Genomic DNA, 27,974 nt, shown 5'->3' with positions numbered 1-27,974 from the left:
AGAAGTCTATGGCTTTTAAGCCGGCCATTATCAGATGGTGGGCAATTCAAATTGCCTTGCATCTGTGGTCCGTCCATAAACAACATTTGTTATCGTTATTTCTTGAGAAGTGCTGATTAGCTCTTTCTCAAACTGTATATGTAGGCTCCATTTGGTCCTTAGTTGTGCCTCTTCAATTTTGGGTCTGACCCGAAAAACAAAATGGCTGACAGACAGCCATCTTGAATTTTGACCTTGAAAGTTTGTTATCGTTATTTCTTGAGAAGTACTGGATGGATCTCTCTCAAATTTCCTGTGTAGGTTTCCCTCTGTTCCCTGTTGTGCCCATTTAATTTTGGGACTGATCAGAAAAATAAAATTGCTGATGTATAGGTTTCCCTTGGTCCCTTTCTGTGCCTGTTTGATTTTGGAACTGATCAAAAAAAACAAAATAGCTGACAGGTGGCCATCTTGAATTTTGACATTGAAAATTTATTATTGCTATTCATTGAGAAGTACTGGATGGATATCTCAAATTTCCTGTGTATGTTTCCCTCTGTCCCTAGATGTGCCCATTTAATTTTGGACTGATCATGCAGCCATCTTAGATATTTTCAATAAAGTTTGTTATCACTATTTCTTCAAAAGAACTGTATAGATTTATGTGTTTATAGATGTATAGGTTCCTCTTGGTCCCTAGTTGTGCCTGTTTGAGTTTGGGACTGATCACAAAAACAAAATGGCCGACTGGCAGCCATCTTGGAATTCACCCTTGTAAAAATTGTTTTCCCTGATTCCTTAAGTACTAAAGAGACATCTCTCAAATTTCATAGATATGTTCCCTTTGGTCTCTCCTTGTGTGCATTTGATTTTGGGACTGATTGAAAGCAAACAAAATGGCTTCCAGGCAGGTAAAGATTATCATCGCAATTTCTGCAAAGGAATGTTGAAATGTCTTGTCATTAAGAGCAAAAACAGAGAAGAGGAAAGAAGAGAAAAGATCCAATTTTCAATGAGCAAAATGCAAAGATTCCTTGTGGATCTCTTGTTCATTATGCCAAAGCCTGATATGAGCAGTTTTATGACAAACCCTAACAAGATACTGTAGCAAGAATTGGGAGTGCAAGACGATACCCAAAATCGCCATATGGAGCATTGACGAAATCCTTAACAAGGATGGATGATGTCATTAATTTTCTAAACACATAAAACAAATCAATGTCACTTTTATCTCAATATATTTTCAAATACCATATCACATCTGTATTTTAAAAGTTAAAATATAAAAACTTCAAAACCATAAATCAAATGTCTAAAAGTCTAAAATTCATTATTACATTGTCCAAACCCATACATGTGCTGTAAACACTGCTGCATTGTGTTTCTCTGTTGTATGTAGCCTACTTTTGTTATCACCTATTTGCCATTCCAGCACTGCTGCCTAGAGTAGACCTTGGTCATGAGATGAATTGTCCTTGTCTCACACTGCTATATACAGCTGACTCTAATCATGAGATATCCAGTCTCAGGGTTTTCCATAATTTTGTTAGTAGTAGGCTGTGTAGTGAAAGTAGGTGGCTGGTGAAGCAAGCTGACCCGAGCTGCAACGCGGCGAGGTGGGGGTGGCCTGCTGTGTACATGTAGTCATGTATGGAATATTATTATGGAACTGGATTGGTGTAGGCGGCCAAATGATCAAAGAAGCCAGCCAAATTGGCCGGCGACCTGCTCTTATGGAAAACCCTGCAGTCTATCTCAGTATTGATGTATACAGCCAATTCTAATAACAAGGTATCATGTCTCTGTCAGCACTGTATAGGACCTTGATTACCAGCACTGCTGTGTACAACTTAACTTTAATCACCATACATCCTGTCTGTTTGTTACTTTAGCCCGGGTTTTCCTAGGCAATCGTTTTCGCTGTCTGAGAGAACTGGCTCCTGTAGCAGTTGCAGTATCATCAACATATGGCACAACTCCTGTGAAAGACTGTCAAAACAAACCAAAAATGAAGCAGAGATCAATGAACTTGAAGTCTTATTTAAACTAATATCATCATATATTTACATTTTGCTCTGTGGTCACCCTTTATGTCTATATTAATCTGGACTGCATTCACAGTATTGTAAATGCAGTTCAGAGAGTGCGCATTAATATTTTTTCTGTGAAAATGTTGAAACTGCTGTTAGAAAAAACCAGTCAAAACGCGACAAGTCTTTTTAATCAGTATCGAAAAAGCGCTGTCTCCTCACCGTCGCCTAACGATATCTGGTTTACCGATAAAGGTTTGTCGAAGCGAACATTCGCGAATTTCCTCACTGATATCTGTCGTGCTTCCTCCATCGACAAACGCTACACACCACATTGCCTTAGGGCTACAGCGATACAATACTTGAATGATCAAGGATTTCAGGCTAGACACCTCATGTTCATGAGCTCCCATAAATCTGAAAGTTCGCTTCGGTCCTATAACCGCACAGTTTCGACAACACAGAAAAAGTCACTCAGTGCATCGTTGTCTACCCTGACACTTCCAGTTACCGATCACACAGCGAGAGTTTCGCGATCCCCAGTTACCGATCATGCAGCGACAGTTTCGAGATCCCCACAAGCAGTTTCCTCACAAACCGTAGCATGTGTTTCATCGGAGTCCCTAATTGACGTCATTCTATGTATCTGTCACCCAGATTGCATTCATATTGACAATAAATGCAATCTGACAGACGTTCAATGGTTAAGTAAATGTGTAAATAAGAAGTCAAAAATAGTTTAACAACTGAATTGAGTGCCATGCGTAAACCAATCATCTACTAGAATGTTAATGTCATACCTTACCTGTTTGATGTTTTAGTGAGTGGCCTTGTTTATTGTTTTATTGACCTTGTTTGATAATTTGGTGAGTGACTTTGTTTAAAGTTCTGTTCAGAGAATTTAATATTTTTGTGAAAGATCTTATTTGACATTTCAGCAAAAGACCTTAGTAGACATTTTAGAGAGTTACTTTGTTTAATGTTTTAGTGACTCTGTGTGGTTGCTTTAGTGAGTGACCTTGTTAGACATTTTAGCAAGTGACCTTGTGCTGTTTGAATGAGCGATCTTTCATCATAGTAATGACCTTGTGGTGATTTAGTGAGGTACCATGTTTAATGCTTCTTGCTTGAGGCTTCAAAGAGTATACTTTGTATTCCAATATAATGAGTGACATTGATTTGGAGGTGAATGACTTTGTAGTGAGTGATCATGTGTATAATTGAGAGTCCTAAAACAACTTAACTGAGCTGCTGTTTTACCTTGTTGACACTTACCTCAAGAAAGAGCTCTTCTGACAGATTCACATCACCTCGCATCAACAAATTGACAGATTCAAGTTTGGATAGTGCAACTGGAGTCACTATGTACAAACATTTTTTTTCTCTGTCTATCCCTCGTACAAAACCTGCCATAGAAAAAATCTTTATTATAAAATCAATAAAGCAGTTTCCGAAAAAGAGGGTATTTACTTGAGTTTTGTGACAAATCGACATGACAATGTAGCTACATTATATAACTACATAAATATAAACATATAAGTCTTAATTTTCTGTGGTCTTACCATATCCCACACAGTCACAAGCCGGAGTCTTCTTGACAAACCATGGACAATCCTCTCCTTCCTTGATTAGCTAGGAAACAACAAAAGAAACTGATAAGAATCTCAGATTAATTAACCAGTGAACTGCAACTGACCTAACAGTAAAGTCCTGGCCTGGCGCTTAAATCCATCCACGTGGATGACCAGACAAGAGTTATTTCCCACTCCTGTGAATGGGTCCCTCTGCAGTGAGGACTTGTTTTATGATGATATATACATTTGTTTGATGTTAGAGTGTTAGAACAAAGATTGCAGAATCAGAGCCCACCTGTGTGAGGACATGTTTCTCTGAAATCATAATCATCCACAGCTTCTGCATATCCACAGAATGAAATCTATGGGGATTCAACCCTTCAGGTACATATTTAATATGTATAGTGACAGCTGCCTACCAATGATATTTTTTAATGCTAAACTAGCATTATGGTAATTGCATATCACAAACAAGTCATTTCACCTAAAAGTTGCATTCACTTATCACAATAGTTACTTTTTTCTAGATATTTCACATGAAACACCTTGTAGCTGGTAGCAGGTTGAAATATTCACAATATCCTTTCAAAATGATTAAATGATATATCAACAAATCAAAATTTCATGGTCTGGATGTAAAATGACATTTTTTTCACGTCTCATTTCACCAATTAAATTTTTTGCTATCACAGGAATGAACCATAAAATAGGGAAAATATCATTCCTTCAAACATAACTGGCTATGCTGTAATAAATATACTACTAAACAAGATACGAACATGCCAAACAGAAGATCAGTGACACAAACAATAAATTTTCTTCTCATAACACTTCACAATGCTAATAGATAATATTTAAAAGAAGTTTACCGGATATCTAGAGTCCAGACAACAGAGAGCTACAACACATGCATTGATGGCCTCTAGTATTTGAGAGGATGGAACTGTTTCATGGCAAACATGGATGGCTATTCTGGACCAGGACACAATGTAGGGTTTAGCTGCCAGAATTCCCTCTGGTAAGCCCATTGCAAAATAACTCATCATCGCAAATTCCCTGAATTGACGACGTTTATTTTGACCTCTGCAACATTAAATTTGAATTTGTTAAAAAATAATTTCCCGATAAAACAAATCTTTCTTTTTCCTTTTTAGTAAGTTAGAAAAAAATAACATGCATAATAATTTTAATGATAAAAATAAGACACAAACCAATTATTCTGAATTGTACAAGTCATAGTGCAGAGTAAAATATTCAGTATTCAGTATAAATCTAGTATAGCATTGATCAATATATCAAAATTTGGGATAGTTCTGGTTCATAAAATGATAAAATATTGTCCACTTTAAGAGGTTCAATATTGACCTGACTAAAGGGTACAGCACAAAAAAAGTCGGTGACAGACTTTGATCACAAGTACGAGGAACAAAATATTTACCTGGACTGTTTGTCCACCACAGACTTAATTATGATCAAACCATAATCCTTCTGAGAAATGGTCTCTTTAATCTGCAGTGAAGAAAAATCATACACTTATAAAGTAAATGCCTGTTGAATGTCAATAGATCCTGACAAACCAGATACTTCATCTTCAGCACAAGTGAGGATCACTCGTACATAAAACAGACTTATCATTTCCCAATCATATAAAGTCAATGTAATCATATCAAGACCTTAATGTCAATGAGGTGAAGTAGTTAAGGAATAAAGTCACCATACACACACTATGTGATATTTTCAAACAAGAGACCAAAAACATACCACACTTGGCCCAGACCAAGCTGAATTCCAATGATGAAACTTGAAATGAAATTTGAAACAGATGTTTACATTAAAGTCATTATTCAGCAACATTATTACAAAATGGCAGCTGTGACTACCATGTCAAAGTGATGACAAAGTCAAAAAATAATTTGTGGAAGGACTACGGATGATGGGCAGTTTGAGCAGTTTACCATCTGATGAGAACTAAAAAGTGATGGCATTCTCTATGTTAACATGAAACAGCTGACCTCACCGTTCATATTGCAATCAGGAAGAGAGTTTAATGTAAGTATAAATATATACTTATATATACTTACTGTGCCACGATTTGACAAGCCTGGGATTTCAGCCATATTGGAGGGAGTTAAGGGTAGAACATCTCCTTCTGAATGTTTAGGGTCAATCTGTACCATCAGGTCAGGTTGAACAATTCTCAGAATTTCAGCCAGTAAACTTAGGCCAAGGCCTGCAATAAAAAAACCCAGGGTATGAGCTGTGACTTTCATCCTCATTGAAGTAGACAAAACAGTAAAACAAAGACTAATATATGTTTATTTATTTGCTGGTTTATTGCCCCATGATCAGCTGGTGTTATTTTGGGTCAGGGTATATTTGAAATATCCGGTCACTATCTAATTGAAAATAATGTGGAAGGCCAATCAAATGCTATGAAATCGAATGAAGACTGAGAACAAGCATAATGAACCAAGATTAAGAATAGCAATTTCAAATATTTTCCAAAGGAAGGAGCCTCATATAATTTATCTGGCAACAAGTTCATGTCTGATCATAGGCCCACCAATGTTTATTGCAAATATCAAAAATTGCTGTATCATTACATTTACCTGTCATCCAGCCCATTGTGTTGATTATGAGAGGGGGGCGTGGCTTCATCTGTTTGTAGGCATGGAAACAGTGATTTATACATTGGATGTATAAGTGTGGGTTTATACCTGGGCTTGTACATCCATTAAAACACCAGCTGTTGAAAAACAAGTACTAAATGTAAGATTTGCTGATACTAGAAGTCAGCCAGTTTTTATTTAAATGTTAACAACTATCAAATAGAACAAGAGGGCCATGACCCTCAACTGTCATCTGACATACTATGGATGGATGGACAAATCAGAGAACTTGGTAATGGTGATCTGACAAATCCGATTAATTCAAATTTCGAAAATTCATTCAAAGTATCAGAAACTTATAAACGGTAGGCTCTGTTCATGAAAAACAGTTGCATAATCATGCTACAAAATGGTCACTTTGGTTACAAATTACAAATATTTTTCTCATCGGTGTGAACTTCAGACTATTTGTTCTATCTTGGATTTTGGACCAAAGTGAAAAATAAGATTTGGTCAAGACAATCTCAGGATCACTTCATTAATGTTTGATATCGCTGCCATTCCCTGATGTTTCAGGGCAAATTTGGTTGAAATCTACCAAGTCGTTAAAAAGGAGTAACTTTTGAAGCAAAATATTGTTTAATTCCTCTTTTTGGGCCCTGCTCCCAAGTCCTTTGGGGTCGAATCAAGTTTCTGAATTTAAGAAATAATTGCCTTCCCTAACTGATGAATAAGGCCAAAACTTGTTGAAATCCACCTATGCAGAAAAGAGGAGACTAATCTAATTTCAGCACCTCCCCCTTTGGGGCCCCGTCCCTCACATATCACATCAAAATTCTGAATATAAGAAATTATAACCCTCACCAAATGATGCATCAGACCAAATCTGAAATCCATCCAGGAAGGAAAGAGCAGTAGGATTTTAAAGAAACATTTTCCGCACAACGCTTAATAACAGATGAAGCACGGCGGCTATAGCTTTGTGTCAGATGACTCAAAAAGGAATAACCAATTTTGAGGAAGGTTTAGAGTGTCTTAGAAATAAGCATATTGACTATAAGAAAAAGGGAATTTTGAAAAGAGATGATCCCATAGTACATCTCAGTTTCAATCTATACAAAGTGGATGAAACAGCAAAGTAAGGTAAATGGGTAATCAACTGATTACGTAATCTAAAAGTTTCTCTTAACCCATGATCAATTTTGATTTTCCAACCAATTCCAATCATTATCTGATACCAAAGTGTGAGAAAATCAAATTTTCTATTTATAGAAGTACTGACCAAGACCATTGATATGAAGACCTGAAATGGATTTCACAGAATTGATATTTTCAATAAGGAACTCAACTTAACACACCTTAGTCAGTAAGTGTGGAGGACAAAATAGATACTGATGTAGCAATATGCAGAAAAATTGTACTGGAGGTAGAAATTGAATACATAACAAGTTTCATAGTATCATATTAATGCTTACACTGTTGGTTCCCTCTGGCGACTGAACGACGGCCCTGATGAAGACAAAACACTTCAGTAAATTATGGATACACAGTACTGATGATCAGAATCTGCAATCAACAGTTACGTTAGAATGTACAGTGAAAATTGCAAATCTCTTACATTCTATTTTATATAATAAGAAAAAAAAATTGTAATTTTAATTGTCAGAGCCAGCAACAATCTGTGATCATGAATTAATTTTAAAAAGTGAAAATGAAACTGAAGTATACAGCAATGTATACAAACTAAAGTGGAGAGAAAAGACAACTGATTTTTATTTTTTGCTATCCACTGAGGCATATCTATAGAGGGAGTGAGAGTGACAATAAAAAAAGTTTTGTTAATATTTTCCATCTTGAACTACATGTATATTGGAATCATAAGCAAGAAGTTTTTGTAAGCAAGTGTCACTGATATTGATCTCCACTCAACTAAGTCCACCCATATATGTAATTCACAGTAAAGACATAATTTGGGGAAATTAATGCCACTGATAATGTAGGTACTCTTAATCCGGAAATTCATATATCCATGAATATTTCAAGTAAGTATAAGTAGATTGATTGAGCTATATTTATCCATGAAATCAAGTGTCCACAAATAGTAATTTTTTGGTAAGTCACAAAAAATAAGCCCCATAAAAATATATGATTTTACAGTTTTCTGTTTAATAAGATTCATCTATTTAAGTTAAGAAAGCAGTAGTTCCATTAACAACTTACAACTTGAGTAGATGATAATCTAATTTATGGCATACTGATGTATTTGGGGCAGCAAACTTAAATAAGGTAATTCTTACATACCTAAGGCAGGACTATTAATAGTATGTAAACACACACTGCCAGGAGGATTAAACTCCGTCTGTCCAGGGTCACAGTCTAAAAAACACACTTTCTCTATACTGTCAAAATAAAAAAATACTTTACATTACAAATTACTGTTCACTGTTATTTACCAATTAATAATAAACTCTAATTTTGTTATGCCTTTTTGCTAAACTGAATTTAGGGGTGTGTAATACAAAATATGTATTGGTGAGATCTACAATCCATGCAGTATATGTTAGGAATAAGTGTGTATGAAAGATATAAGATGTACTGAAGCTTAACAAATTGTGGTAACATACAGGGGCAAAGATCCCAACCCTTACTACTGAATATTGGATCAACCATCAAAGGATAATGTAACATTAGATAAAGGTGAAATCCCTTCTGAAGTTCTTGTAGTCACTTACAAAGAAACATAAAAGAATCATAAGACCAAGTGTGTCAATGCTCATCTAAAAGCATTGTACCAAGTATGGGATCATGTTACCATCAATACAGTAACATTAGTGATATTTACAGCCTTTTAGATATATTATCATTGATCAATTAATACAACAGGCCCAGCAGGCCTGCATTAATCACAGGATATTAAATGGTAATTAACTTTACATTTCATCTATGAAGTTAGTGTCTTGTTATGTCAAATGATTAAGTATCGCTCAACTTACTCATTTAGTGTTGAGTTGAGTATAAACTGAGTCAGAGTTGACTTTCCTTGACCTTGGTCACCACATGTGATTATTACAGAAGAACTGTCTGCAATGTTCGGTAAAAAAAAATCAACGTAAATGTGTACATCAACATAACTTACATCAACATAATTTATTATTTCAAATTAATCTCAATATCTGAAAAAAAAAGGAAAATAAGTCATGCAATAAGAATACTCATGTACTAGTACTTCATGTATTTTGTAGCCCAATTCAAAATTTGATCACTAAACCAAATTGAATTGAAATATACTTATTTGAATGCAAACATAAAATAAAAGATCCTTAATTTAATAACCCAAAGGCATTATTTTGGCATGATTTTAGGTGGAATATTGATACAATGGAAAAAATTTCATATGTTTTCTTTCCCAATACAAACATCCAAATTTCCACAAGAATGTTAGCCAACAAATTGTCAAAAAATAGTGCCATAAGTTGTATACTAGGACAACACTATCCAAGTTTCTGATAAATTGTGATTTTGTTGATCTTTCTTCCAAAATTGAACACAAATATTGGCTCTATTCCCAAAACAGTAAAAAACACTTTGAAATACCCCTCCCAAAACCGTAACAAATTTTATTAGAAACCAGTAAATGGCTCCTTTGATGAAAAAGCTGACCAGGATTGACTGATGTATAACATTTACCTGCAGATAATTGTTCCTTCCATTTGTCCAGAACAAAGTTGTGGTCTTCAACAAAATTGAATCTGGGAATTGTCTTACTCTCTTCTGGTTCTATGGAAAACCTCCCATGGGGGCCATCCTCAATCCCTCCAAAAAGTTGATTTGCCATGCATTTTCTGAGACTGATAATAAAGTCTATATGAAGAGCTTCTAATTTACTTAGTTTCACCACAGCCACATCTCTGCTTGGTAGTCTATCTATAACATTCTGCTCAAGTTTAGAATCTGTGTAAACAGAATGTATAGTGTCTGAACCAGTTTCCACTCCTCCACATATTATTTTCAACAGACTAGTGCTTACGGTGGAAATAAGTTCAACTGATGGTTTGCTGGCGTCACAATGATAGCCGAACACACTAACAGAGCCACACAGAACTGACATTGTACACAGACCAATGACAGACAATTCCTGTCCATTCTCTAGTATCAACAGTTGTCCGTCCTTGACATCAACCAACCTGAAATACATGATTAATTATATTTAAACATTACAAGTCCTGGACTAATACATGATTTATCTCAGTTACAGCTTTAGTAGCAATAGTAATAACTTCTGTTTCCCTGGTAAGATGACATATACATTACATTGGTTATCTCACACTTCACCCTGTTCTCATTATTAACCTTATTAATACTTATCTCTCTTACCTTGGAAATCATCCCATTATTAACATGATCAGCTGACAATTACACCTGTTATTTTGTATATAAGACAATTAAACATCATTCCTTTAGTTATCCAAAGCTAATGCACTTACCCTAAGTACACAGGCCTATGCGATCCAACACTTGACCTCATCCCTGTTTTCTAAACAAGCTGACACTACACCTCTATTTCCCTCAGTGAGCTATTACCTGCTTCCCATTCCCTTGGCAAGCTGAAACTTGCTTCCCACTCCCTTGGTCATTTAACAATTGATTCCCAATCCTTTGGTAAACTAATACTTCAATCCTTCTCCCTTGTGAGTCAACATTTCAATCTAATTCCCTTGGCAGCAAATTTTGCAGGAATTGTTCAAGTGAGTCTAGAATACTGTTTCTAAAATTATGATACGTCCAATTACAAAGAGATATAGTGGGTCTCGAGTGATTCCCACAGGAAAATCATGAGCCTAGGACTCAAATATCTGAGTAAAATAAAATACTGCTTGGTAAGCTAAAACTTGATTCCCACTCCATCAGTGAGGCAGCACTTGCTTTCCTTTTGGATTCCTATACCTTTGGTGAACTAAAACATGAATCCAATTCCCTTGTGGGCCTACACTTGAATCCCACTTCCTTGATAAGCTAGCACTTGATTCCCACTCACTTGATTAGCTAACACTTGCTATCCACTCTCCTAACGAGCAGACACTTACCGCTTTGACAATAATCCAGGTTTCCAAAATGTTTGTAGTGACATGACTTTCAATAATTTTTTACTTACATCTTGTCTTTTTCTTTAAGATGAACATTGGGTTTTGCTTTTTTATCTTGAGGACGCTTCTTGGGGGTGCTCCTTACTTGTGTTTCATCTATTACACAATCATCTTCAACCATTTCTATCACCTCCACATCGATGTCTTTTGATGATGATGCAGTTTGACCTATTGTCTTTGATATTGGTCTTGTGTATTTATCCATTTCACTGCACTTATATCACTGTTTAATTTGAAAGCAATATTTTGAAAATACAAGCAGAACATTGTATTTGTTATAAAAGGATGTGAAAACGTTACTAGTGGCTAAAAGAATTATAGAATTGAACACTGATGAATGAAAAATGTTGACTGGCATATGCCTATACATCGTAATAATCCAAAAATCTTAATACAATTTCACATAAAGAGATAGAAAATTAGATATAAAGACTAAGAATATTGTGATGTTTTGTTAGAGTTATCTCCCTTACAGCAGTGTATGAAACATTGAGCTAAGACTATGTTTAATCACACACAGGGCATAATTCATATTTATGCATGTTCAGTGTATATTGCTAGATACATGTCAAATGATTCTTTTTGAAGCAATATGGCACTGCGCTTATTTTGGTAATCGGTGGATTATTCAAGATACCTATACTTTACGATTGATCTAAGCTTACATGTCAAGCTTTGGTTAACTCATATATGTTAATCTTTTTAATATACATATAAAGAAAAGTAAACGTTTTCTTTTTTTTCTCCGCAGCATTAAAATTATACAAATCTAAACTGTCTTATAATTTGATTCTAAGCTCACTAGCGTGTTCCCGTTCACCGTTTTAGTAACATCCAGTCACAAACGCCAGTGTCATCATTTAAGGTGTCGTTCACTAAAAAGTAATATCAGACAGAAATATCTCAAATACTCACTGCTGTGTTGAAACTAATCAGCCATTTCCTAAATACTCATCTTGTTATACGACATACCACAGTTCCTCGTGGTCGACCCATGCCTGGGTCCGGTTCGGTTTACTGTTTTCAATCGTTATCAGTTGAACGTTTCTACTGAAAGGCGTTGTAACGTCGAGCGTGTAAGTGACATAGAACTGAAATTGTACAATGGCCGTCCGATGTTGACATTTAACAAAAATTTTAAATTATTCTTTCCATATCACACATTCAGCTTTGAAATTGTGACAAAATATTTGAAAGATGGTTGAAATATTCCTATACTTACATATTGTCTTCAACTGACGGAAAGTCATTCGCGAGCGGTAAGCGTCCTCTACTGTAGAGTATACACAATATACCAGTAGGGTTTGAAGTCTGGCTATATGGCTGTTCGGACTGGGAAACGAAAACTATGCCAATTTGTTGTTAGCGTTTGTGTTTTTACACTGAGCCCTGGAGTTATCTCGCGGTTGTTATCTAATCTCGTCTACCATTGCTCCACCAGGCCATATTTTTTAGTGATTATCATACATAAGGTATATATAATATATAATACATATATACAAATGGGTGACAATAATAGTACATGGTTGGGCAGGATGGAAACTTTTTTGTGTGTGTATTAATTAATCGCATTAATATTGGTAATCAATTTAGCTAATAATATCAAATCATGTAGTGTTTACATGGTTAAATAATGTATGAAATTTAAGTATTTGGTCTTTCATGATAATTTGTGGACACTTCCATCTTTTATTGAGTATTGGTTGTTTGGTACAGTTAAACAGATAATAGAATTTGTCAACAATTTGTCTTAAATTCATAAATTACATTCTGTCTTGACATTGTATATTCAGGATGTCCAATGTGTGTGGTATGAGTGTGTAATTTGGTATAAGTAAACAGGGCTCTCACACCCCATTTTGGGACTGGGGCCCGGGACCCTTAGAGTTGGGAAAAATAGTGGCGTTTTCCTTATAATTGGGAAACTTGGGGTCTAAATTGGGAAAAAAGATACTATTTTGCATTGGGGTATTCGGCCCCAAATCTGGCAGATTGAGAGCCCTGGTAAGTATGGCTGCAGATTGTAATTCTGTTGAACAAATTAACTTAAATTGCATGTCCATCCGAAAACATCGATGTGAATGGATGTGGGGTGCTGTTCTCTGTCTCAGATTGTCGTGCAATCTACTTAATAATTTCAAAACCATAAAATATCAGTTAATATGCCTGTCATGAATGAAAACAGCAAATACTTAATCATCGAAACACAACATTCATTAAAGTCTTGCACAGTACATACATGAGATATCAAGGTTTTTGAACTCTCCATTAACTCCCAAAGCAATGTTCTGCGGTGATATTTGCGCATCATACCAAATTACACTCATCATACTAAACACAAATTAAAGTGATTTATCATAAAGATTAAATGTATCAAATGAAAAAGTTACCCAGCATTTTATATTATTTTCTTCATATTTCAAGCTAAAAGAGGTATACAGTGTAGGGTGATATTACAGTGTAAATAACTTAAACCAACATTTTGTTTTAAAAAATATTTAAATTCTCTGTTCAGTACCAGCCTGCTGCAAATGAAGATGACAATGAAGGTATCGAAAACATGATTTCTGACTTGTTGTACAGCAGATATAAGAACAACTATTTGAGAAAGCATGACTTTTTATTGTTTATCTTAAACAGATAAGATGTTAGAACTGCAAAATCTGTATGGAAATGAAGACATTGACAAAAGAAATAAAGACTGAAGTTGCAGAAAAGTAGTACTGATAACACGACTGATTTACAGACTGTGATTACAGTACAATGGAAGACATTCTCACCAATAACAAGGATCAGGGAGAAAGCCCCAATCAAACAAGTTCTGTTGACTCACTCTCTTGTGATACAGTACTCACTGAGGGTGCTTGTGAAGGAGTGGAGGGAAAGCGACGGGAACACCGATACAGTACAAGTTCTGATGTAACTGTAGAGGGAGTGAGTAACAGTGAAAGTGTCAGCACTCTTGAGCTGTGTGATAGTGGCGAGCAGACTGACAAACAATCTGGCGACTCCGAGTCTAATATTGCCCGACCTGATAGCTTGTGTCTACCCAAACCACTACAGCAGTATGAACGAAAGAGAAGTAAAAGTGACGGACAAAATCAATTGGCCTCCTACATCAACAACGGTACCAATGTAATTACAGAGTGGAGGAGTTGTAGGTCAGCCAGTACTACAGAAGAAATTCCAGTGAAAAAAGATCCCGAATTTGAAAATATTGAGGAGACAATGCTGTCAAAGAGTATGCCACATGGAACCATAGTAAGAAAAGGAGAAATGATTGAGTTTATAGTTGATGATTTACAGGAGAAAATCAGAAGGAGTAGCCCTTTAACCAAAACAGGTCAGTATTTACAACCTTGACATTAGATCCAAATGAGGTCACTATGACCCAGACACATGATCAATGATGGTGTGTATTGAGTTCATTACACACTATCTTTAATCTTGTGGTCAGAGTCGCATGTACAGCAACTTTGATTTTAGTTGAACATCATTTGAAACGAATATGCATATATTGTTGATTTATCTACCTTGCCCTTGAATATATTCAAACAAAGTAACGAGAGCTATTATCTATTCTGACTCTTTTTCTGTGCTAGAAAGTCTTAGCAATAGAAATATTGAAAATATTTTCATTCATAATACATTAATACTATATCATGAACTTGCCTTTAACTTTCGTATTGCATTTTGCTGGGTTCCTGGGAATACCAGGTGATGAAAATGCATATTGTGCAGCAAAGACAGCTTTATCACTACCACCTCTTTTTATCAAACTTCATTTTACTGATTTTAAACCATTTATCAGACTGTTATCAAACAGGAAGAATGTAATCAATATATCAATATGTCCTTGCCCGTCACACATACTTCACAGATTTATATATGTTGAAAGGCAAAGATAATCCTCAGTGCATAGGATGTGATGAGCCATTCACCGTTAAACATTTTTTATTGGACCTTCTGTCTACTTCATAATTTTTTTTTTTTCATAATGTTACAAGTCTAAAGACCCTTTTTGAAACTGCTTTCATTTATAAAATCCTAGGTTATCCGAAAGATGTTGGTCTATATTATAAACTATGACTTTCCATTTTAATCTTTTGTAATAATATCACCATTTAAGGTTTTTAGCATTTGTCTTTTACCTTTCACTTTGTTTGATATTTTTCTTTTTTCTTTTTGGATCGCTGTGTGTTTCACCGGTTGATGGTCCAAATGACCTTTTATGTGTTGACCGGCCGTTAAGACTGTAATAATAATATGTTGTGGATCACATCCAAATATCCATAAGCAATGGGGGAAAAATGGTTTTGACCATCTGATGTGTTTCGAAAAATAGATTCAGTGAAACCGAGTCAGGTGAAAAATGACCTTAAATTTTGGCAACTAAGTGATGAACAAAACATAAAATTTCGTTTTCTTAACATATAGCCAGGAAAAATTATGGAAGTAACTGAATGTTTTGATGAATTGTAGATTCCAGTGGTTTGAGCAGCAGAACCTCCAGTCTTCGAAGCATATCTAGTGTTAACAGCATGTCAAGTTCTTCATCTGCCATGGCCACAAGTAGTCTCATGCAGCAAAGTCCTGATGACATTCCTCCCATTGATGCCAGTGCAATCCTGGAGTTGGAGGCACATGCCCGACGAGTAGCTGATAGTGTGGACCTCATGATGGGCAACCTCAGGTCTAACTTACATAAGGTAAGGGGTTACAGGTCGGAGTTCAACCTCAGGTCTAACTTACATAAGGTAGGGGGTTACAGGTCATAGGTGAACCTCAGTTTTTAGATCATCTGACCCAAAGTGTTGTAATGACCTAAAGCCATCATGCTTCATCTGTTGTCGTCCGCCGTGCATAAACTTTTGACATTTCAAACTTCTTCTAAAGTTTCACTGGTGGGATTGAGCTCAAACATGCAAGAATTAATCCTGAGATGGTCCTGACCAAGTGTTGTTATTTTTTGGGTATGTCTGAAATCCAAGATGGCCACCATTTTGAACAACATATTTCAAATTTCTTCTCCAGTTCCACTGGTGCCATTGAGCTAAAAATTGGTGGGAATGTCAAGGAAAGGTAGCCAACAAAGTGTTGTCATTTTTCAACCTTGTCAAAACTTCGATACAGCAGCCAGGGAGGCCATTGTGTAACATGATTGTGCAATCATGGTTTTCCTGTGTAACACCTATTTCAAACTTCTTCCCAAGTTTCACCAGTTGAATTGATCTCCAACTTTACTGTCAAAAAATAGGTTACACTTGTTACACTTTCCTACTCCTCATCAAAACTACCATCTGCATCATGGAAAACTGCTTCTTAGTAAGATTTCATGCAAAGTAGAAAAAGTAACCCTTCTCCCTGCTGAAAGTTTTTGTAGTCAGATGACTGTTAACACCCATGTGCCTCCTGTTTTCTTACATAAGGTAGCAGTTTAATACAGTTACAGCCTAGAGATCAACTTCTGAGCTTACTTATTAAGGTAGCTTGGGTAGTGGGGTTACAGGTCCAACCAACATAAGGTTTGTAGGGACTTACAAGTCTAATTTACCTTAGGGTAAAATTCAAGGTCTGGTCTATAACAATCATTTATAAAATGCTATAAAGAGGCATTAACCTTTGTAGGGTATAAGTTTAAATTACAAAAAATTGGGCTAAAATGATCATTTAGTAATAGGAACTTGTGGTTGTGCTCTTATTCAAGTGTGTTCAATCAATGTTTATCAATATTTGATTTATAGTCTTCATAATCATTAAACAATTACCATGTTACCAAATGAGCAAAAACATTTTCCCACATCATGTCATTTACAATTATAATTACCATAAGCTGAACACCTGAGTCTTTTGTTTCATGTCTATTTTATACCTAATTTTTAGTGGAATATTTGTTTCTGTTTATAAAGATGTCTGCCATAACCGTAGGATGTCTGGATGCCTATAAAACTTCTGTTGATGTTACCTGTGATTCTGTGGATAGCAGTATTAAGGTAAATGACTATATATACAAATTTACACTGTTTACAGAGCAAAACATTACATGTATGTATCCTGCAATGACCCCTAGGAATCAACACTTAACCTCTGACTCAGAGTCAAAGGGGCTAATTAAAGACAATGAAATATAATTTTTCGAAAATCATACTGAAAAAAAGCAGCAGATACTCCATTTATTTATAGTCTGAGACAAGCTTCTTAGTCAATGATAGTGAACAGCAGCATTATTTGAACAATTTTTTTTTTTTTTTATGGCAATTCATTATGATACAATGTCTGTTTGTTTCTATAGTGACATTGAAATGATCCAGGAAAAAGATTTGTGATTACTTGGTAATTCTATTTGGAAGAATTAAGAAATCATGTTTGAAAGATGGCTGTGTTATAAGAAGGGAGATAATCTGGTAGAATTCACTCTACAGTGTTTCCTTCAATTTGAAACACTTACTGTTGGTATAGAACTGACAGAAGGTTTCATACATGTATAGATATAGGAATGAATATTGTTTATCAATATTTACTGGAGACAGATTTGTATTTGCCTAATTTCATATCTTTATATTTCTTTCAGGCAATGTATGCTCTGATGGCAAAGTGTGAGGAGCTAAATAACAACATGGGGCCTGTATACAGACTAGGGGACCAAATGTATCCTTTAAACTACTTTTTATAGTGAAACAGTAATAAACTAAGAATGTGATATTTCATATTTATGCCTCTGTTGTACAGCTGTTTCCATTTGTTAGTCTATCCATGCATAACAGTTTGGAAAGACTTTGTATTTCTGTATAACTTCATTCCTTGGAAGTGAAATGTGCAACAAATGTATTCTTACATGGATACATCTTCTTGGTTAGCTGTATGTCATTATGAATTATAGGTCAGTGACCTGTATTTTCGGCTTCACCAGCTTCACCTGTAGCTCTAGTACATATATGTGAAGTTTGAATGACACAATATAAAGCTTCCATTTCCAGGAAGGCAGAGACTCTAGAGAGTTTAACATTTACATTAGCTCGTCGATCAGATAGGTTTGGGTTTCTCGGGCATCTAAAAAATTCAGAATTATATGCAGTGCAGTGTATATTTACTGAGGATGTGCTGTATCTGTCTGATGTAAAAGACTTAACCATCTAGTGAAGGATTAATCTTGCAGTGAAATTATTTTTGCGTACGTATGTATGCTCTATTTCTGCAATATGTACATTATGTAAATGCTGTTTAGTTGAAGGTAATGTCTGTTTACTCTTAGTTTCTTGGTGTTCCAACATTATTGATATCTCTTCCCTTTAATACAATTCTGTAACAAATGTGTTTATCATGGTATCACCTTTCCTAAATGTACAGATGCTTTGTAAGTTCATATTGTTGAAAATAATCAAACATTAAAAAGATCAAAAAAGTCTATTCTAACTATACCACGTACTTACATGAAAAATTTCCATATGAAGTATATAAAGTGTGAAACTAAACTGTTACTACCTTGACCACTGCACCAGTAAGGAAATCAAGAGGCTACTGGACAGGTTTGAGTCCCAGCTAACAGACAACACGTCTTGACATCACTAATAGCAGTAGCAAACTACTGGCACCTTGTCAAACTGTAGAGAACAGTGACTTGTTTGCTGCAGTATCCTGTGGTGAATTCAGACCATGAATTGCCCACCTAATCTGTGCAATATCTACATTTATTATTACGTTGTACTCCATAATGAAAATATGTATTGTCTTGTAGTCATATGTCAATTTTCCATTTTCTATGTCATGTGACTAGGTATTTTGCTTACCTTGTAAATCATATGTAACAATAAATAAATTTTCTCTTTTCATAATTGAAATTGATTTCCCATCAGTTAAGAACATTCACAAGCTCTAACTAGTAATCATAAGACTTCTATCAGCTCAAATGTCCTATAATGAATAATTTATCAGTCCTTATGTCCTCCAGTGATGGAGTATTCTATAAGATCAATGACCACCAGTGTTGGAATATTCTTTCATACCAACTGTGCATGAGCTCTTAAAAATTCTTATCTATTAATGCTGTATAATTTAATATGAATATAACTGTACACAGCATTTCCTGCCCAGCTTAAAACTCCCTCATAATCTTTCATTCAAAATTTGCATTCATATCGGTTTTTCAGAAAATATAATCAATACATTTTTTCTTCTTGATACATATAACTATATCTGCCATATGTAATTTGCACCAAAACTTTTCTAAACAAATGACATCAATATATATGTAAGCAAAAGAGTAGATATCTTGTGATGTTACAAATGAACAGTCATACATACATATTGTCATGTTATATTTATTTGTGTTTTCCTGTTAAAAGAAGTGCTTAAAAGCTGAAATGTTTAATACAATGTCAGAATATATTATCAAGCTCTTTGTAATGATTTTGTAATGATGATGTTCAATAAATTTACAAGTTACAAGTACTGGATTGTTTCTTTACTCCTCTATGCCCCCATTAAATATTGATGATCCCTTTCCTCCAGAAACATTACAGTAAAATCATATATTTTAGTGCAGCTCAATTTATCGATTTTTCCAAAAGTTACTATTTCGTGGACACTTGATATTGTGGATAAATATTGCTCAATAAATCTACCTATACTTATTTTAATTGTTTGTGGACATACAATGTAAATGTATTCATGGATAAAGAGCACCAACAAAATGAATGACAATAAATCCCCTAAGAAAATTAAAGATACTGGCAGCATTAAAGCTGGTGCTTTCATATTTTTTGCCGAACAAAAACACACTCCTTAAGACATGTTCAAGATCATAGATCAAGAGAAAAAAATACTGAAGAACCAACACACTATATGTCTCAGATTGCAGTCGAAACGTCTACGAATTAGTCTATAATAAAATCACAACAAGTGTTCCTGGATGTTGAGAATCCTTTATTTTCGCTTTATGTTTTCTAATAGATCTTTGTTATTTACAACAAAATATACATTTATTACAAGTTCCTAAAGAACATTCTTGTGTTCATCCAGTTTAAGGATACATGGCACTGACTGTAAAGTGTATAAGTTGATGTTTCTTACAAAAAGTCCAAGGGCATGCTCAGGGAGAACATCTTTGGATGTGACTCAAGAGATTGACTCAATCAGTAAGTAGGTCAACTGAGGATATCTCATAAGTCCTAGGATAATTGATACACTGTGATGAAATATTCAGAAAATTATAAACTTCATAAGGAAGTCTGCAGGTAATTTGATTCAATAGAAAATATGCAATGATTTGATATTTAATGAAAAAGTATGCAGTTAATTTGATACTCCATGAGAGAGTCTCCACGAGAATCTCTTGGTCTTAGGATAATACAATACTCTGTGCCCAAGGAAAATGACACTCCATGAGGATCTTCCATTCAATGAGAGTATCCCAGAATGGTGTTGCACTGTGAGAAATCACTCGGTTACTGAGTGTGTCCCTGGATAATGTTACCCAGTGGGAAATCTCTTTGTCAATGTCCCAGGATAGTCCCAGACTGTGAGAAATCACCCAATCAGGGTTTAGTGATGCTGTTACCATATATAGCTCTCAGGACCTTAATACAGGAAGAGGTTCAGTCGGAGAGGAACTTTCGTTTTTTGGCAGTGTTCATGTATGGTCTATATACCCATTCCACATCAGCTGTGTCTGCGTTGTCAAGGGTTCCAAGCTGGATCTGGTACACTGTAAAATGTACAAAACATTTTCAGGGTAGTAACAAATTCTATATAGAATAATCCTCTCATGATAAAAATAAGCATATTGTTTATTATTTTGAATTTGAAATTATTTTGATAAATTCAACATACAAATTTTATGACAATTAATCTATCAAAGAAAAATTAAACACATGATTCAGCTCATGTACGTTTATATTTTAAAAGAACATGCTGTGATTTCTACTTCACACATCAGACATAGTGATAACAAGGTCTTACATTTCATTTCAAATCGCGGCCCAACTTCTGATAGTTCAATGTTCCTCCCACCATCTGCTTTTCTATATATATGATGTCTGAAAGTTTATAGAACAGACATAACAAAGAAGGAATATCATTCACTGCATACCATGTGAACTGTTATCTTAGATCTATGTATCAATATAGATTGGCTCAAATATGAAGCCTTTTCTGATTTAAAGTCCTTTATATGATACAACAACAGTGGTAAAAGAAGGACCAGTTATTAAATGATCGAAACAATTCAGATTCAGAATACTTTAACAGTAAATGCAAATAAGAGGCCCACTGGGCCTGAATCGCTCACTTGTTCTACACAGAAAAATTCATTCATTCATAGTCAATTTTTGCAAACCTGAAATCTTACTTATCAAGCATGCTATTACACAAATACCATGACCGAAGACCTATTGCTTGTTGACAGAAGAAATTTTAAGACCTCAACACCTTTGATCTCTGTAACCTTGAAAGTGGATTAAGCAATCATTTGAATAAACTTGGCAGACCTTCATTCAAATATGTAAAAAAGCCAATATCAATAGTCAGATCCTTCAGGTTATTAAGACAAATTTTTTTTAAAGATTTTAATCCTCCTAGCATGTTACTGTGCCAATTATAAGTAGCCTGGGTCTTTAGATTATTGAGAAAAGATTTTGTATTAAGATTTTAACACATTTGACCCTTGTGACCTTGACAGTTGGTCAAGGTCATTCATTTGAACAATTGTAGAAGCCCTTTATCCCAGCAGGCTACAAGCCCAATGTCATCAATGTGGGCCTTTTTATTATTGAGAAGAAGTCACTTAAATATTTCAACACATTTAACACATTTGAGTCCTGTGACCATGAAGGTGGGTCAAGGTCATTCATTTGAACAAACTTTGTACACCTTCATCCTGCTTGCTACAGGCCCATTATCAATACCGTGGGTCTTTTTGGTCACTGACACAAAACACAAGTGGCTATGTTATCATGACCCTTCAGGTAATTCAAAGGGCAAGTTTTAATGACACCACCAAATACTGAGAAAAAGTTACACACAATAAGGATTACGCCTGCAAGACATCTTAAAGAACACACAATCATTGGATCATTTAAGTAAAGATTCTCCAATGCTCTTTACATTGTTTTGAATTTGCCAGAATATTATCACACAAGTGTTAGACTCTCTGTAGTATGATAAATGCTTTACATCAAAACAAATCACATTTGAATGACAAGTCATACCTAAATGATATGTGATCGTCATCATTGGCAAATGTGATGATACGCTTACTGTCTTCTTTTGGAACAGGAAATAAGTATTTCAGTATATCCATAACCTGAAAGTATATAATACATGTATAAACACTTAATAAGTATCATATTAGGTATTCAAAACAAAACAAAAAAATCCCTTTTTGTACCATGAAATATTTCTAGTGCAAATCTTTATTTTGAAAATTTTGTATGACAAACAAAGCATATTGTATATCTTTAATGCCATTGACTGGGGTCAAAGTTCAGTATTAATGTTCTTTATCAACTTATGATATCTTCTCTATATATCAGTAATCAAAATATCAAGGTAAAGTATCTTTACACTGCAGAATAATTCTAATTTCATGAAATTCATACATTTATGTTAGATTAACTGTAATCCTTACAGTACATTAAATATTTCTAATCAAGTAAATAGAAACACCTTCATAAAAATTTTACCATTTACACGATATATTCAGTCATATTGTTTGATAGAGTTGAACTTAGTACACATTACAAAATACATACACAAACAGAGGAACATTGCCTTTTTTTGGTTTTACTGTCAATAAAGTAGGTTACTTGCCCTTTTCCCTAGTCTAGAGGACAACATGTGGAAGATAAGATGGGGATATGCTTCAGACATGGTGCCTACGTCTGGGATGTCATGTCGCATCACAACATTAGACAGAGTGAAGGAGGCTGTAGGTCCATGAGGTAAGTGACACACGATCAGTCCATCTGGTATACCTCGGTGTTCATGCACCATTATTAAGTCTGTCACTTGGTTTGCCCTACAGGCATCCATGAGCTGCTTGGTCTCATAGTTACCCCTATTTATTCTCTGGCTGTTCGGGAAGATCAGTTTGATCTCCTATAATGAAGGCCGAAATACAATAAATTAAGACAATTAGACGTTCATATTGCTTAGCCCTGTGTAAACCTACATAATCTTGACACTTATATAAACCAGACCTTCACCATGGTCCCACTGTTAACAATAATGTATAATACAGACTACTGTCTAGATATCAACTAGACCATGCTGTATACACTTCCATGTAACCCTGAACAATATATGGACAAAAAACCAAGTCCCAGTGTACATATTTCTATGTAACCCAATAGAATCTGGAAACCTGTATAAACTATACCTTCCACAGGGTTCCACTGTATATATTACTATGTAACCCCGTATAATCTGGACACCTGTATAAACCAGACCTTCCACAGGGTCCCACTGTACAGATTTCTATGTTATACTGTATAATCTGGACACCTGTATAACCCAGACCTTCCACAGGGTCCCACTTTATACATTTCTATGTTATACTGTATAGTCTGGACGCCTGTATAAACCAGACCTTCCACAGGGTCCCACTGTATACATTTCTATGTTATACTCTGTAATCTGGACACCTGTATAAATCAGACTTTCAACTATGTCCCATTGTATACATTTCTTTGTAACCATGAATAATCTAGACACTTGTATAACAAATCATTTCACTGGTACACAAAGCATATATACTTCAATATAATTTAAATTGAATAAAAACCTTTATGAATACTAATACCATATCTTACCACAAATAAAACTCAATCCCCAAGTGAAAAAATATTGAAATACAACCAAATAAATGTAGGGAGAGGTCTAATATTGAAAGCCTTAACCCTGTCGATTCTCACCTGAACCCCTACAACTGCTGTTCATGGAGAATTGACAGGAGAATATTGGCTCAAACTAGTACCTGACACATACAAACTTACTCTAAGTCTTATATATCTATAAATTGATCAGTAGCCAGAGTGGGAAGTAGTGATGTCATTTTGACCAACTCACAACTACTTTCTGACAACAAGTATCATCAGAAAAGTCTTTTGCTATATCTTTCTGCAAGGTACAAGCATATACATACCACAATCACTAATTAGGCTTTTAAGTATTAATAATGATGGAGAACTACACATTATTCATAGATATCAAATCCATAAAGATTTTGTGAGGTATTGTTAATTGTTTTCTTTACCTGTATCAAGATGTACAATACATCAGGGTAACTACATATTTTACATTGGTGCAAGCTATTCACATTTCATACAAACTGACATTCATAAAATACCAACACAAATTCCTTTATCTTTAAAGTTCATACATTGTTGTATCATTAGATATATATGTATATATAAGGTCTAAATAAACATTGTTGATTACCTTTGCAAATTGTTTCAGTTTTGAACTTGGATCTCTTGATGTTGTGACAACAATCTTGGGATCCTCCACACCAGCCCATTTGTATTCATCATCTACCCTGCTGGTCTTCCCTTAAAACATAATTAATCCACACTCAGAAATAATGGATATTACATTAATGATATCACATTATCAACAAATTAAAGCCAAAGGAGATTGATGACACTGTTTAACATCGTGCTGAGGCTAATTATGAGAGTGTCATCTACATTTACCATGGACCAGTAGTGCATCTTTCTATTCAAGTCAGACATGTATTTTGTACCTTTTTTTTATGTCATTGGCATCCACCACACCCTTCTATCAAAGTTATCTACATATACTACACCCTTTTATTAAAGTCAAGGACATATAATGCACCTTTCTATTAAAACCAGGAAAACATATTGCCCGTTTCTATTGAAGTCCCTGACATTAACACACACACTGGGTAAGTAAATTTCACAAATCCTAACATATAACATAATACAAATTGAAAATTACACAAGTTTAGTCAGATTAAAGGATCCATAGCTCCAATGGATGAAAATCTACACTAATTTATTGCTATTGTATGTGATTTCCTTCCTGTAATTAGTAAAGTTACGATACATTAAAAAAAAATCTTTATTCCTAAAACTTCAAGGAAAAGTTCAACATTTTAAGTTCAAATACAAGCAGCACAATTTTTTTGACTTCATAAACCAACCATCTGCTCCGGGGCCTTCCCAGCCTAAGGTCTTCTGAAGGTCTACAGCATCTGCCCTTAAGTCTGTCGGTATAGGATCACCACCTGGAAAAAGTTGATATTTTGGTAAAAATAAGCATAAATAAATACACAGCTAAAAGATGGTTCCATTTTGTATTGTGATAATTCTTAATAATTTTCAAATTATTATAATTGCTAATTGAATTTTAAACAAGCTTAATAATACATTTACATGTTCAAAAATACAATCTACTCCTGTTGATGCATGCAGAGGACACACTGTTTTAAAACATCAATAATCCATCCAACAAAACAGATTGAAATGTTTGCGTCTCATTGAGATTTTTTGCAGTGACTTTAATGACAGCATAGACCGGTATGTTTCTCAGCTTCCTAAGAAACAATTACTGCAATGGGTAGGAAACATCGAACTACATGTACATAAATCAATACTCTATCAACTGTGCAATGGCAGTTGCTTGTCTGATTGTACCACTTTAAACACTATTGATGTTCATCAAATGAGGTAATTTTTTTCTTTCTTTTTTTTTTTCATAAAGTGAATTTAGATTTACTATGCATCATGAATAGTTACAATTTATATTGCTTCATACCTTTAAATAACTAACAGCATTTAGTATGAACTGCTTCACAAGAGTGCAACTTATTTAAGCGTTTGTTAAAACATAAGTTAAATCAAGAATAAGACATCAGCTTTGCTGTTATTATAATTATCAATTAGTTACTTTCTAGAGCTGCCTTCAAGCGTTGTTTTTTATCTTGTATGCTTCTATCGCGTTGTTCCTCTGACTTTTTGTAGATGAATTCTCTCCGCAGTCTTGCTTGTCTCCTCAACTGTGATCGATGAACATTAAAAACAAAATCAAAGTATTAATCATGTGACTTATCTATTTAAAGCTATTATCATGTTAGTATAAATACCATGAGAGATTGAAATTAAAAATAAGCTGAGATTCACAGTGGAATGGGTAAGCATAACTTTTGCATTCCGATGATTCTGCAGACGTAAAAAATCTCATATTTACACAGGCGCTAGCTTCTGGTCTAAGATACATATCATAGATGTAAGATAGTCATTATTTAGTTGTTTTTTCATTTCTTATTGTTTTCATTTTTACTGTACATTAGAAGCGACTGACTGGTGTCAGTTGCTTTGTAACTTTTATAGACAGTAAACTACAGTACAAAATTGTAGTTAACTTTCCTTTCTTTTTGACTCTAGACACAAAATTATAAATTACTGATCGTATTGAGCTAGTGAAATTCAAATGGCATAGGACCAATATTTTCGTGACAAAACTAAGATCGCTGTAGACAGGAACCCTTCACACTCCCTTTTCACTCATCCTAAGATTTTCAAACATAAATAGTTTACAAGAAATAAAAAAAAATGACTTTACAAGATACTTCATAAATGCTGCCCATGTAAACTCACCATCTTGTTTCAGCCAAGCAGCTCACACGTGCTAGGTTGCTTCTGCCATGTGTTGACATACGATGAGTGTGAGGGTGAAAACTTGTAGGTCTACTCCGGACCGGGCCGAAATCGGACAGGGTCTCGAGGCCGACAGACTTCAATCATATTTTTGTTATATCTATATCAAGAACGAATTAATCAATAACATTAAAAATTTCTGAAACAAAGCACTATATCAAACAGACATGACATCGAATAAATTTACGATAACGTCCAGAATTGTATAAATCGTCAATATGGCCCTTTCTCTTACAAAAGGGAGACTACTCTGCAGGCTTATTTATTACGATTAGCATGATAGAACAATTTTGCCCTTCCCCACTCTCCCAGCTCCCGGATGAATTTGAAACATGTATGAATTACATATGCATGTCTCTTGTACTAATTCAAGGCGTCTTTTTTTTTCTTCCGAACGATCATTCCAGTGCACATAATTTTTTAGCATGTCATAATCCTAGGACTGTGAACAAGCCCTATGCGGGCTTATCGAACTTGTGTAAGCTTTTGTGTTCGTTTACTGAACCATGAAGCTATTAGAGCCCTTCTCCTTACAATTGTTATCTAATCCAGAAGCCTAAGATTCACGACCATTGTGCTTTTGTACAGCAGATACTTAGTAAGTTAGTTGACATACTGATAGTTTATACCACTTTATTGTTTATATATATCAGTTATATTGCAAAGCTGAGTGATTTGCCTCTCAACACTTCTTTAACAAATAATTTTAATTCATTCTTATTACGGACTTAGATCACGGACTTGTATATTAAGTTAAGTGGGGCTTATCTGGTGCTAGTTTTTGTGATTGTTCACACGTGTGCCCTTAACACTTATAGCGGCCTGATGTGAGCCCTTTTTACTACTTCCTAGATGGTAATAGCTTTCTTCAACAGGTTGAAAACTTTGCTTTGCGCGTAGGGTTCGTCTATGGTACAGAGTTAGCGATAGAACAAAATTTGGTTAAAACAAATAACTTGTT

At 34.9% G+C, this 27,974-nt stretch overlaps 3 protein-coding genes across 4 annotated transcripts; 1 reads left to right on the top strand and 2 right to left on the bottom strand.

Moving 5' to 3' along the window:
* Window positions 1-1,235: 1,235 nt before the first annotated feature.
* Window positions 1,236-12,329, bottom strand: LOC132555111 (polynucleotide 5'-hydroxyl-kinase NOL9-like). Its single transcript, XM_060219455.1, has 13 exons — window positions 12,252-12,329; window positions 11,345-11,559; window positions 9,880-10,376; window positions 9,186-9,273; window positions 8,494-8,591; window positions 7,668-7,701; window positions 6,193-6,329; window positions 5,665-5,813; window positions 5,022-5,092; window positions 4,453-4,666; window positions 3,572-3,641; window positions 3,285-3,415; window positions 1,236-1,968 (listed from the first exon to the last, which is right to left on the bottom strand). The coding sequence occupies exons 2-13, from the start codon at window positions 11,539-11,541 to the stop codon at window positions 1,840-1,842; spliced, it is 1,815 nt and encodes a 604-aa protein (XP_060075438.1). The 5' UTR covers window positions 11,542-11,559; window positions 12,252-12,329; the 3' UTR covers window positions 1,236-1,839.
* A 117-nt stretch (window positions 12,330-12,446) lies between these two features.
* Window positions 12,447-19,784, top strand: LOC132555104 (uncharacterized protein DDB_G0284127-like). Of its 2 annotated transcripts, none has more exons than XM_060219446.1 (6): window positions 12,447-12,595; window positions 13,977-14,679; window positions 15,819-16,045; window positions 17,246-17,329; window positions 17,908-17,984; window positions 18,836-19,784. In XM_060219446.1, exons 2-6 carry the CDS (start codon window positions 14,100-14,102, stop codon window positions 18,894-18,896), a joined length of 1,029 nt encoding a protein of 342 aa, XP_060075429.1. In that variant the 5' UTR covers window positions 12,447-12,595; window positions 13,977-14,099; the 3' UTR covers window positions 18,897-19,784. The 2 variants fall into 2 exon arrangements, with proteins under 2 accessions (XP_060075429.1, XP_060075430.1); XM_060219447.1 differs by having other exon boundaries at window positions 12,447-12,808.
* Window positions 19,785-20,237: 453 nt separating this feature from the next.
* Window positions 20,238-27,002, bottom strand: LOC132555101 (U3 small nucleolar ribonucleoprotein protein IMP4-like). The gene is made up of 8 exons (XM_060219443.1): window positions 26,954-27,002; window positions 26,244-26,352; window positions 25,498-25,581; window positions 24,771-24,880; window positions 23,142-23,429; window positions 22,541-22,635; window positions 21,294-21,370; window positions 20,238-21,039 (listed from the first exon to the last, which is right to left on the bottom strand). Exons 1-8 carry the CDS (start codon window positions 26,954-26,956, stop codon window positions 20,930-20,932), a joined length of 876 nt encoding a protein of 291 aa, XP_060075426.1. The 5' UTR covers window positions 26,957-27,002; the 3' UTR covers window positions 20,238-20,929.
* Between the last annotated feature and the right edge of the window lie 972 nt (window positions 27,003-27,974).

This window comes from Ylistrum balloti, unplaced genomic scaffold (assembly GCF_031769215.1).
Source record: "Ylistrum balloti isolate Yb309-2 unplaced genomic scaffold, AGI_CSIRO_Ybal_v1 Utg370452, whole genome shotgun sequence".
Lineage (NCBI taxonomy): Eukaryota > Metazoa > Mollusca > Bivalvia > Pectinida > Pectinidae > Ylistrum > Ylistrum balloti.
Note: the sequence above shows the minus strand (reverse complement) of the source record. Positions and strands in the feature narration are given on the sequence as shown.

Excerpts from the sequence above, each read along its gene's own strand:
- LOC132555104 (XM_060219446.1), top strand. The coding sequence starts at position 14,100 with ATGGAAGACATTCTCACCAATAACAAGGATCAGGGAGAAAGCCCCAAT. Across the intron at positions 14,680-15,818 it reads TAGCCCTTTAACCAAAACAG|ATTCCAGTGGTTTGAGCAGC; the intron begins GTCAGTATTTAC and ends GATGAATTGTAG. Across the intron at positions 17,985-18,835 it reads TACAGACTAGGGGACCAAAT|TAAGGAAATCAAGAGGCTAC; the intron begins GTATCCTTTAAA and ends CCACTGCACCAG.
- LOC132555101 (XM_060219443.1), bottom strand. Across the intron at positions 22,636-23,141 it reads CCTCTAGACTAGGGAAAAGG|GTTATGGATATACTGAAATA; the intron begins GCAAGTAACCTA and ends ATATACTTTCAG. Across the intron at positions 21,371-22,540 it reads GACGATCACATATCATTTAG|ACATCATATATATAGAAAAG; the intron begins GTATGACTTGTC and ends ATAAACTTTCAG.
- LOC132555111 (XM_060219455.1), bottom strand. The coding sequence starts at position 11,541 with ATGGATAAATACACAAGACCAATATCAAAGACAATAGGTCAAACTGCA. Across the intron at positions 5,814-6,192 it reads CACAATGGGCTGGATGACAG|GCCTTGGCCTAAGTTTACTG; the intron begins GTAAATGTAATG and ends TTTTTATTGCAG. Across the intron at positions 4,667-5,021 it reads GTGGTGGACAAACAGTCCAG|AGGTCAAAATAAACGTCGTC; the intron begins GTAAATATTTTG and ends TTAATGTTGCAG.